The sequence below is a fragment of the Delphinus delphis genome, chromosome 14, assembly GCF_949987515.2.
Source record: "Delphinus delphis chromosome 14, mDelDel1.2, whole genome shotgun sequence".
NCBI lineage: Eukaryota > Metazoa > Chordata > Mammalia > Artiodactyla > Delphinidae > Delphinus > Delphinus delphis.
Genome location: NC_082696.1, coordinates 48,762,936 through 48,775,109, shown reverse-complemented (window position 1 = coordinate 48,775,109; position 12,174 = coordinate 48,762,936). Strand labels below are relative to the sequence as shown.

Here is a 12,174-nt window from a genome sequence, read left to right as displayed (position 1 = left end):
TCCTGGGTAGAGTAATCTTCGTTATAAGTTTTTCCCCTTCATCACTTTAAATATGTCCTGCCACTCCCTTCTGTCTTGCAGTTTCTGCTGAAAGATCAGCTGTTAACCTTATGGGGATTCCCTTGTATGTTATTTCTTGCTTTTCTCTTGCTGCTTTTAGTATTTTTTCTTTATATTTAATTTTTGATAGTTTGATTAGTATGTGTCTTGGCGTGTTTCTCCTTGGATTTATCCTGTATGGGACTCTCTGCGCTTCCTGGACTTGATTATTTCCTTTCCCATGTTAGGGAAGTTTTCAACTATAATCTCTGCAAATATATTCTCAGACCCTTTCTTTTTCTCTTCTTCTTCTGGGACCCCTATAATTCGAATCTTGATTCATTTAATATTGTCTCAGAGGTCTCTTAGGCTGTCTTCAATTCTTTTTGTTCTTTTTTCTTTATTCTGCTCTGCGGCAGTTATTTCCACTCTTTTATCTTCCAGGTCACTTATCCGTTCTTCTACCTCAGTTATTCTGCTATTGATTCCTTCTAGAGAATTTTAAATTTCATTTATTGTGTTGCTCATCATTGTTTGTTTGCTTTTTGGTCCTTCTAGGTCCGTGTTAAACGTTTCTTGTGTTTTTTTCCATTCTATTTCCAAGATTTTGGATCGTCTTTTCTATCATTACTCTGCATTCTTTTTCAGGTAGACTGCCTATTTCCTCTTCATTTGTTTGGTCTGGTGGGTTTTTACCTTGCTGCTTCATCTGCTGTGTATTTCTCTATCTTCTCATTTTGTTTAACTTACTGTGTTTGGGGTCTCCTTTTTGCAGGCTGCAGGTTTGTAGTTCCCATTGTTTTTGGTGTCTGCCCACTGTGGGTGCGGTTGGTTCAGTGGCTTGTGTAAGCTTCCTGGTAGAGGGGACTCGTGCCTGTGTTCTGGCGGGTGGGGCTGGATCTTGTCCTTCTGGTCAGCAGGGCCATGTCCAGTGGTGCATTTTGGGGTGTTTGTGAACTTAGTATGATTTTAGGCAGCCTCTCTGCCAATGGGTGGGGTTGTGTTCCTGTCTTGCTAGTTTTTTGGCATGGGGTGTCTAGCACTGGAGCTTGCAGGCCGTTGGGTAGAGCTGGGTCTTAATGTTGAGACGGAGATCTCTGGGAGAGCTCTCGCCGATTGATATTACATGGGGCTGGGAGGTCTCTGGTGGTCCAGTGTCCTGGACTTGACTCTCCCACCTCAGAGGCTCAGGCCTGACACCCGGCTGGAGCACCAAGACCCTGCCAGCCACATGGCTCAGAAGAAAAGGAAGAAAACTAGGAAAAAAAAAGAACAACTAACAGATAGAACCCCAAACCAAATGGTAAAAGCAAAACTAAACAGACAGAAATCACAGAAATAAACATACACACACACTCATAACAAGAAAACAAACAAATAAACAAAAAAAATAACGAACAGTCAGAACCCTAGGACAAATGGTAAAAGCAAACCTAAACAAACAATATCACACAAAGAAACATACACATACACACTATAGACCAGGGCTTCAGAATATCTGGTCCTTTTTCAAACTTCTCTCTGTTCCTCTGTGAAAGGACTTCATGGTCAATTTGCTTAGACTTTGGTTCTCAGCCTGCAACTTTGGAATCACGTGGGAAGCTTGAACCAATGCCGGGCCTCACTCGGGAGGAATTAAATGAGAAAATATGAGGTGAGGCCTGGCATGAAACTTCTTTAAAGCTTCCTGCTGGACTCCACCAGTCTATGGAGGCCAGCTTATACTTTAATAGAGGGAGGTAGACAATTAATACATGTCAGGTGATGATAAATATAATAGAGAACAATAAAGCAAGGTAAGGGGAAAGTAGGAAAACTGTGCAGAGACCTGAAAGGAGAGAGAACAGTCATGTGGGTATCCAGAGAAAGAACATTCCAAGAACAGGAAACAGTAAGTGTGGAGACCCCAAAGCAGGACTGTCTTTTGGTGAATTCCTAGAATAACAAATGAGCCAGTGAGGCTGGAGTAAAGTGAGCACAGGCACAGGGCTAGGTGAAGACAGAAGTTAGTAGGGGCAAGGGACAGATTTGGAGGGTAAATTCTCTCAACCAGTTAGATTCAGACTTCTTCAGTTTATAATAGTGATTTTGTAACTTAAGCTTTCCTGAAATATAACCCATAGATGATATATAACTTCCTTAAGAATTTTAAAATATAACTTGAATACCCTAATTAAATTAAATTTTGTAAAGCAACTTTATATCATGTTTGATATGTAAATTAAACATGTACTAATAACATGTTTTTACTAGTAAATGCTCAGGCAGGACAATACAGGAAGACAAAAATGGCCTATAAAACTACCCTTGGGAGCCATACTTTCTGAAAACAACTGGTAATGAGCCCTGTAGTTCTTTGTAAGGCCCCTACCCTAAATGGGGAAGCTACTGGAGGATTTAGAGTGAACGAGTAACATAATTGGACTAATATTTTAAAAGAATCACACTGGCCTCTGTGTGGAGTGAGGCTGTGGGTAGACAAGGGCAGAAGCAGGGAGACCAGTTAGGAGGCTATTACAGTAACAGGTGCAAAATGATAAACTGGACTGAGGTGATCGTGAAAGTGGACTTGAGAAGTGGTTGAACTCTGGGTGTTCATAGAAGGCAGAGGATTTGCTGATGGGTTGGATATACAACGTGAAAGAAAGAGGAGTCAAGGATAACTGTGGCAGTTTTCGCCTGAACACATGTAAGGGTGGGATAGTCGTTAATTTAGAGGAGGGTAGAAGGAGTCACTGGGGAAGGGAGAACAGAAGTTCCCTTTTTGGATATACTAAGTTTGAGATGTCTGTTAGACATCCTGGGAGAAAAGAATTTGAGTTGAAGCTCAGATATATAAATCCCTAGAGTTCAAGGGAGAGATCCAGGCCAGAAAATTGTTATATTGTATGTATTGCATGTATTGTTTATGTGGTGGGGCTACACAAAAGATAGACTACCAGTGATTCTCTAGTGGAGATGAGATTTTTATGTTCATTAAGTTAGGGGATGAATTTAATAGTCGATGTAGATTGTCAGACTTTAGATTTAGAAGATTTGGGCCCTGCCACCTCCTTTTGTTTCTTCTGCAGTCCCTAAGCAGGTCCATCTGGGTACATATCTAATACGGTCTGCTGAATAAAGGAGTGCTTCTCCTGAATTTGGGACCAGAAGATCAGGTCTTTTGAGTTCATAAAAAAGAGCTGGACTCTCTTACTTTAAGGCTTTGAGTAGTATTAACTTACTTAGAAATTTTAATTTGTTCAGATGGAATAAAGTCAATGTTTTGGGGGGGTTTTTTTTGCGGTACGCGGGCCTCTCACTGTTGTGGCCTCTCCCGCTGCGGAGCACAGGCTCCGGACGCACAGGCTCAGCGGCCATAGCTCATGGGCCCAGCCGCTCTGCGGCATGCGGGATCTTCCCGGACTGGGGCACGAACCCGTGTCCCCTGCATCGGCAGGCGGACTCTCGACCACTGCGCCACCAGGGAAGCCCAAAGTCAATGTTTTTGAAGGAAAGAATTTTTGTTATGCATTCTAACCTCTATAACTGTTTATATTACTTTTATTAGTCTTTGATTATTAGACCTATATATAATTCTATACATTAATATATAGAATTTTATACTAATCACATAGCACTAGTGTAATCTTCATAAAAGTGATGTTAAAATGGCTAGTGTGACCTTAATGTAGTTTCTAAAATACAGTAAATACTTGTCGTATCTTTCACGTTTGTTTGGTTTTCTTGTAGGAAGATTTGGAGACTGGAGTTCACCTTGACCCTGCTGTCAAAGAGGTTCAGTATAATCCTACCTATGAGACCATGTTTGCTCCTGAGGTAAGAAAACGTATTATAGTTAAGAGTGTCTTTTGCTTTATAGTATTTAAATTATACATACGTAGATAAACAGTTGGTGAATTTTTCAATGTTTTCTGATGAAAGTATACTACTTAAACTGTTAGAAAATATATCCTGTTATATGTTAGTTATATCTCAATTAAAAAAAGAAGGAAAAGATATCCTTCTATTCTCCAAAAGTTGAATAGTATGCTTTTGTAAGAATAATATCTAATTCTTAGATGCAAACTTAGTTAACATCTTCCTCTCAATTTTGATAAGGGAGTATTACAAGTTAACCATGAGGGAAAAAATTTTGGTTGATTAGCATCATTAATGCATAGTATATTATGAAACATCTAGTGACAAATGCTGCTGTGTTAAACACTAAAAAGAGGTACCATACTGACGTGGTCACTGCTCAAAAATAGTCACACAGTTTATTGCTTGCTCTGAGTCAAACATCTTATGGATTCTTTTTTCTGATGATGATAAATGGTGATGGAAGCATTTAAAAAAGCTGAAGAAGAAGAAGAAAAAAAGCAGAAATAGTGAAAATTGTCCATTTAGGAAAGTCTTTGTAGAAAAGATTAGATTTCTAGGTATTTAGCCTTTAAAAAGGAGAAAAGAATGCTTGACTGACAAGATACAGATATCAGAAAAAGGTCATTATAAGAAATAATAATATGGTTTCAGTAGCTGGATCTTTAAGAGCACTTTAAAGATAGAGATGAGGAGCTATATCTTATTGCACCCTGGTGGAGAAAGAAGTACTTTTTAATATTTTTCATTTTTTAGCATATAGTCATTGTCTTTTTTTTTTTTTTTTTGATAAAGCTGTTTCATGTAATTTTTGCCTGCTTAGGTTTCCATAGTCACTTAAAATATGGCAGTGGAAATGTATAGCACAGCCAAGGATGTCAGTGCTAGTGCTCTAGCTGTTCTCCTAAGTGTACAATAAGCAAAAAACTCATTCTCATGCTCTGAGACTGGTACATTTTTTATTTTATTCCATTATTTCCTAAATCCTTATAACCTGTTGAATTATAGGCTGTTTTATATCCCTTGGCACCATTTTAGCGCTGGCACGCTGCATGATTTTTTTTTAATGTAAAGTACTTCAATTTAAGCCACTAACTTTAGAAAATAAGAAAATTTGGAAGTGGCATGGTGTATGACATTCCTGTGTCAGTGTATTTTCTATGAAGCCTGTTTTTCTTAAATTTTTAGATCCTATCCATAACTAATATATTGCTGTATGATTAGTTTTCCAAACTTTCAAGAAAAATTCAAAAGGTCAAAAAATTTTTGGTGCTATTGACGAGGCAGTAGGTTTATCATTCTCTTTGGGGGATTATCAGTCTAATTTTCTGTTCTTTTTTTTCCCGTGTTAGGGAAGCTCACATTAAATATATCAACTAGTTTATGTCAGGAACATTTCAGTGCTTATTGTCAACAATTTAAGGAAAGACTGATGGGACTGAAAAGTGAAGAAAAATTACAATTTTTCTAAGGAATTGTCTGTGACATAATAAATTATCAACTTTGAACTTTATGACTAGGGTCTGTATAATTGGCAAAGTCTGGAAGGGTATTACCAGGAACTTTGCTGGATGAAATTCAAGTTCTCATATTTTGAGAATCCATCATTAGAGACAAGATTTAATCCTTCTTCTCAATCTAGTGTTTACCAGAGAGGACATGCTAAGTGCTTTTTAAAAAAAAAAGATGGAGACCACACTATTTCCTATAGTGCCTCTAAAGCACCAGTGAAGTTTAAGGAGAGACTGCATCTCGTTATAAAGATAAAAGTTCCATGAAAGTATTTGTAACTGGCAAATGTTTTTTGAAATAAGTGATACAGTCCAGGTTAAGAACATGAGATGTGGGGCTAAACAGACCACTTATTAGCTCTTATGTGACCTTAGATTATCTTAGTTTTTTCACAGGTAAAATGAAGATAATTTCTACTTGACCAAATTATAAGGATAAATGAGATAATACGCGATGTGCTTAGGAAACTGTCTGGCACAGAATAAGCATTTAATAAATTATAGCCTTTACTGTTATTTATGTTAATATTATTGGCATTGATGGCGAGATAGGCCTTTGTGAGGAAAGATTCCAGACAGAGGGGAACAGCATGAGCCAAATCATAAAATCTAAAGAACAGCAGTGTTTTAGTCATTATCAGTAGGGGAGAACGGGATAAGGCTAGAATAGTACTTTGTACAATCGGTATTGCACAGGCTTTAGGGGCCAAGGTAAAGAGTTCGGTCTTGATTTAATAGATGAATTTTTAGGAAGATTAATTTTAAAGGTTTGCATGATGGAAAAGAACAGGGATGGAGACTAATAAAACTACCATTTAGTACACTATGCCAGGTACCACACTGAGGGATTTGTATACCTTATCTCCTTTAGCCCTCACTACAACCCTATGAAGTAAGTACTTTTATCCCTATTTTATAGTGAGGAATTCAACTGTCAGATTATACTGCCAGCAAGTGCCATATTTGAGGCTTTGAGTCCAGATCATTCTTAACAATCACACCATAACTGTAAGACCATTTAGAAGGTGCAGTTTTGACTTTATTAGTTCAGTAAACTAACAAATTGGCTATTTTATTTTATAAATTACTGTTTCCCTCCCAACCAAGGACTTTTCCTAGTTGATCTACCTAGTTATCCAGATAAGCTTTCTCAAATTACAGAAGGAACTTGAAGACATAAGAGCCATTGTTTTAGTCTAGTGATTTTCTTCATTTCACTCAATCCTGTTGGATCCGCTTAGAGAAAAGTCTGTTTGTTAGCTTCTCTAGACTCATATAAAACCCATAAGCCTCAGAGAGAATTTCAGACTCCTTAAAATAATATTACTTCAGGAATAGAAAAACTATAAAAGTTTAGAGGGGGAAAATGCCAGTTACTGTTTAAAATCTGGCCAAAAGGGCTGCTATAAATATTAATGTTAAAATGGACTTTAGAAGTCATATAGATCAGCTCTTTTATTTTATAGATGAGGGAACTGAGACGCAAGGTCATAGAACCACTAATAAAATATACTATCGTAATAATTAAACTGTGCTTATGTCTTATAAGATTGAGGTATTCTGCCAATAAAATTGAATTGTGGTGATCTTTTCCAAAATTATAGAAAATAACAATTAATATGCTCTTCTCACCTTAAACTTTGTTTATAAATGTTTTATACATTGATTACTTCAATGAATATTAATGGAAAACTTAATACAGCAACTTGAGTATATGATTATTTGTTTAGTAACTTGGGGTTTTTTTCCTATATGTGAATTTATGGTTATGATTTCATATAGTCAATTTTTACTTATATGAATTTTCTTAATTCCTGTGATGTTATACTGCTAAGGCATCAACCCTCAAGTACTCTGCCTGTTGAAGACTTGAGAACCACTGCCTTATAATACATGGATCTCTTAGATTTATCAACTAATGTCTTAAATTAAAAGTGCTTTTCTCCCAAGTTTATAAATAAATCACTACTTCACTGAGATGAAAGAGGTAAGGTTACTTACCTCAGAAACATTTTCGTTTTTGGTGCAATGTCTGAATTAATACTTAAATATGTATATTTTATATAGGAGATTTACAATTGTAATTGACTGTGATATACTTCAATATTATATTAGCCAAAAACTATTAAATACTCATACCTAATTAACTTGAATATGTATTTTAAAAAAATCACTTGTATACAAACTTAGGCTTAGACTTAACTACCAAAAGTCGAAAAGAAGCATTTAGAAATCAGTTTTGTGTATTTTCAAATATGCATCGTTTTGTTTTTTTAATGGTTAACCCAGAATTAAGAGTTGCGTATTCACACAGACCAGGAACATCTCAGAGAGTAATTGGTAAGAGCTGAGTCCTGCTGAATAACATTCTCTGCCTTCCTCTGTTGACATGTAACGTCTTTGAGGTCAGCTCCAATAGCTGCCAGTAACCAGAAAGTTAAGGTGAGCCAGAAGTAGATGAGCCTACCCCAGGCAGCTTCCTATATCAGTGGAAGATTTTTTTCTTGTCTCAGCTTAAATATGTATAAAATATAAGCACGTTTAAATTTTTAGACAGTGTTAGGAAGAGTACCACAAGATATACTTTGCTGTAATATATGGATCTATATTCTTACAGAAATCAAAGTTCTTAACACTGAGAATTTTTCTTTAAAAGATGGAGGCAGGGCTTCCCTGGTGGCACAGCGGTTAAGAATCTGCCTGCCAATGCAGGGGACACGGGTTCGAGCCCTGGTCGGGGAAGATCCCACATGCCGCGGAGCAACTAAGCCCGTAAGGCCACAACTAAAGGAAGCCCACACGCAGCAACGAAGACCCAACGCAGCCATAAATAAATAAATAAATATTTATTTAAAAAAAAAAAAAAGATGGAGGCAGTTTGATATGTATGACCTGTAGAAGAATTATTCCCTTTTTGTAAAATTTTAATAGAATTAGAATATGGAAATTGTACTTTCCTTTTTGAAATTGGAAATTATAAGCATAACGATTGGTAATTTATTAGATGTGATAGGAGTAACAATATAGGCAATGGGGATTTTTATCATTTTGGAATTTTTTTACCCCCAGAAATATCACATGCTGCTTTGCAGATGTTAACTGACTATAGCAATTAGATCATCTAGTCAACTTAAGTCATTTTATTATCTTTGATTTTATGGATGTTTTTGTAATAAATTTCATGACTGAATGAAGTTAACTGTAACTTCCAGCATTCAGCAATCTAGATTTTTTTCCCTACATTTCCACCCGTCAGCTCAGGAAGAACTAATACAGGCTATAAAGTCTTGCCCTATCCTTTAATTTAGAATAAATAGTAATAAAAGCTTTATATATGAATTAGATATCTTAAGATTGAATCATTTTAAACCTAGAAATGGAAGCTGTCAATAGAAAGGAATATTAATTTATTTTCTTCTAAAGCAGAAAAAATTATAAGGCAAATTAACGTTTAAATTCAGATTTTTATGCATAGCATAATGTTGATATGTAGAGAAGACAACATTCTGGTTAAGGAAAGGTCAATAATTTATATTTATGGCTCTGGAAGTGTATCATGGAAAAGGTGGTTTCAAATGGTAGTGACCTAAGATGTTCTAATGTCAAAATATTTATTATGACAGTCGACCTTCCAGAATTCAAATAAAAATATCCCGTCTACTTCCACTGTTTCCAAAGTGGGAAGTTCATTTTATTCTTTATTTTTAAAACTGTAAAGAAAAGAGTTGGATCTTCCCAATACCTTTTCTAATAGCATTAGTGACTTTAGGCAGGCAAGGTATGCCATCTTGACCTTTTTCTCCATTTCTAACATGAGAAAGAGAATACCTCTTTAACTTTCCAGAATTTTTGTACAGATCAAATTAAATAACATTTGGAAAGCCATTCTGGAAACTCAAAACATTGTAAACATACAGATAATAATGGCACTATTTTGTGTAAGATTTTCATAGTGTGACTTTTCAGAGTGGAGAAGTTTTATTTACATTTGTAATGTCTTTTCCTAGGGACTTTTTCAAGGACTTTACTTTTACTGTCTATTTCCTATCTTCTGCCCCCAGTGAGACTGATTAATCTTTCCTTCATTAGTGCTTTCTATACGCCAGGCACTATGGAAAGTATTGACGGTTCTAAGTCTCCACCTTTGAGGAACTCATAATCTAGTAGCAGAGAAACATGTGTTTTTTAAATTACATCATGGTACCATTCCAAAAATCCCCCAAATCATCGTTTAGACAAAACTATAGTGTGTCTCAATTATCTAGAGCAACACTGTCAAACAGAACTTCCTGCAATAATGAAAATGTAGTAGCAAGTAATTGTATGAGGCTGTTGAGTTCTTGAAATGTGGCTGGTATGGCTGAGGAACTGAATATTTTAATTAATTTAAATTTCAATAGCCACACATAGGCTTGGGTGAGCTGGTTCCTCTCCAGTCCTGGTGGCTGCCAAACAGTGCTAACCAGCCATTGTCCAGTTGTACTAAACCATGGGAGGTAAGCATGTTCCCACACAAGTTAATGGGCCCCTGATGATTTAGAGTTAAAAATGCATTGTACAATAATTCTACTCATTCTAGCTTTATACACTGAGAATTTGGGTTTTTTTGTTTGTTTTTTTTCTTACAACATTGTAGTTTGGACCAGAAAATCCCTTCAGAACACAGCAAATGGCTGCCCCTAGAAATATGCTTTCTGGATATGCTGAACCAGCCCACATCAATGATTTTATGTTTGAACAGCAAAGAAGAACTTTTGCCACATACGGTAAGATGATACGCGAGTTTCAGGTTAAACCTTATTAGAAGTGGGGTGTGTGTGTGTGTGTGCGCGCAATGATCGATTTTATCTTCTGGCTTTTTAAATTTATTAACCTGGATTCCTTAAAAGGGTAGTATGTTTTCTTATACACATCTATAAATATTTATACAAATAGGAAGGTGCACTAATATTTTTAGCTGTCATTCTAAATCTGTTCTGATTTCTGAGTACTAGAAATATTCTGTGGTCTTAAAAACAGAACATTCTCTGTTGTACTTTTTTTTTTTTTTTGCGGTACGCGGGCCTCTCACTGTTGTGGCCTCTCCCGTTGCGAACACAGGCTCTGGATGCGCAGGCTCAGCGGCCATGGCTCACGGGCCCAGCCGCTCCGCGGCATGCGGGACCCTCCCGGACCAGGGCACGAACCCGCGTCCCCTGCATCAGCAGGCGGACTCTCAACCACTGCGCCACCAGGGAAGCCCTCTCTGTTGTACTTTTTAATGAACACTTGTTATTGAATGACTGTTGCATGTAGACTGCTATTGAAATTGGTAAATAACCGGATAGTGTTAAGAGGTATATTTTTATCTTCTTATGTACTAGTTGACTTAACTCTCTTTCTCAGATTTTATCTCTGAAAAGTTTTCTGTTGATTACTGAGGGTTATCAGGAAATGGAATGGCCACAAATTCATTGCGTAAAATAATTATATCCTATCGGTGGGATTTGAGAAAGTTAATGTGCATACAAGGCTGGGGATCCCCTCTACAAGAAGATGGTCTTTATAAAAATGTCCTTGCTCATGGTTCCACAGACCATAGGTCTGGTCACTTATATCAGCTTTGTCCATATTTGGTAGTGCCTTTTCTTTCTCTTCCCATAATCTACATCTGTAGGTTGACAGACACACTGATCACCTTCTGCTTTGAAGAGCTTTTTGGTAGGGTGGGTGAGCAAAGTAACTGAGAATGTTTTTATGCCTGTTGTAGTTGTGATCTTTATGAATTAATTATTTATGCTGATGTTCTCTTCCCCAAAGAGTAACTGAAAAAGAAAACTTTGAACTTTTTTAACAAGAGATTTAATAATCACATTTTTAGACATCAGCAACATTGTCTCTCTTATTTTCATTTAGTTTTCTTTGCAGTTAAAATTCTAATACCTCCTCCTTTTATTTCTTATAGGATTTTTTTAAAGTTCTAAACAGATTTTTCTGTCCTATCTATGATTAACTTCCATTATTATAAGATAGCACCCAAAATAAAGTTAAGAAAGCAGTATCATGGGAAATGTTATGTATTCGGTGATGCTTTTTAATAGCAATTGTTTTCACTAAAAAATAACATAAACCAATTTTAAACATTTAGGAAAGAGAAGAAAAAGGTTACCTATAATCCCACTATACTAAAATATCTACTTTTAGTAGATATTTTATTCCTCCAAGTCTTTTTTATTATACATATTTGTATTACAGTGCTGTAATCCTTCTAAACTGAAAATTTTGCAACTTTTTAATTCAATATTCTATCATAAGCATTTTTCAATGTTACTTTATAATCTCAAAGCTTATTATTTTTAAGCACTATGTAACATCCACTGATGGGTTTATATTACAATTTACATAATTATTCTGTTAGAAAATTACTTTTTTCTAGTTTTTAGTGAGCCATGCAAACTGATTCATCATGAATTAGTTTAGAGGTTTAGTACAGATAGTCTTATTTATTTATCCACAATATGTTCTTGGAAACTGGTTGTAAAATGATTGACATATATTAAATTATATTTCACTGTGGCTAGGTTATAATTGACTTAACAGGTGCCAAAAGTCATAGCAAAGACTTTATACCTCTGAAATCTCCTAAAAGAGTTCAGTGACACTTCCAGTCCAATAAAATGGTTATAAATGCATTGTACCCATTGATTGTATAAGGGATCCCATGTAAATCTAAAGTATATGTGCATTACATAAAAATCAATTCTATTGCATCATGAATTTATTA

General features: G+C 35.9%; 2 protein-coding genes across 3 annotated transcripts in view; one reads left to right on the top strand and one right to left on the bottom strand.

Moving 5' to 3' along the window:
* METTL24 (methyltransferase like 24) overlaps positions 1-12,174 on the bottom strand; it is a 173,100-nt gene that overhangs the window by 14,235 nt on the left and 146,691 nt on the right. The gene's annotated exons all lie outside the window — the stretch shown is intronic.
* CDC40 (cell division cycle 40) overlaps positions 1-12,174 on the top strand; it is a 54,843-nt gene that overhangs the window by 14,641 nt on the left and 28,028 nt on the right. For both annotated transcript variants that reach the window (XM_060030094.2, XM_069541358.1), the window contains 2 exons: positions 3,772-3,858; positions 10,048-10,177. In XM_060030094.2, the coding sequence (XP_059886077.1) occupies positions 3,772-3,858; positions 10,048-10,177 (217 nt within the window). The remainder of the gene's footprint in view (positions 1-3,771; positions 3,859-10,047; positions 10,178-12,174) is intronic.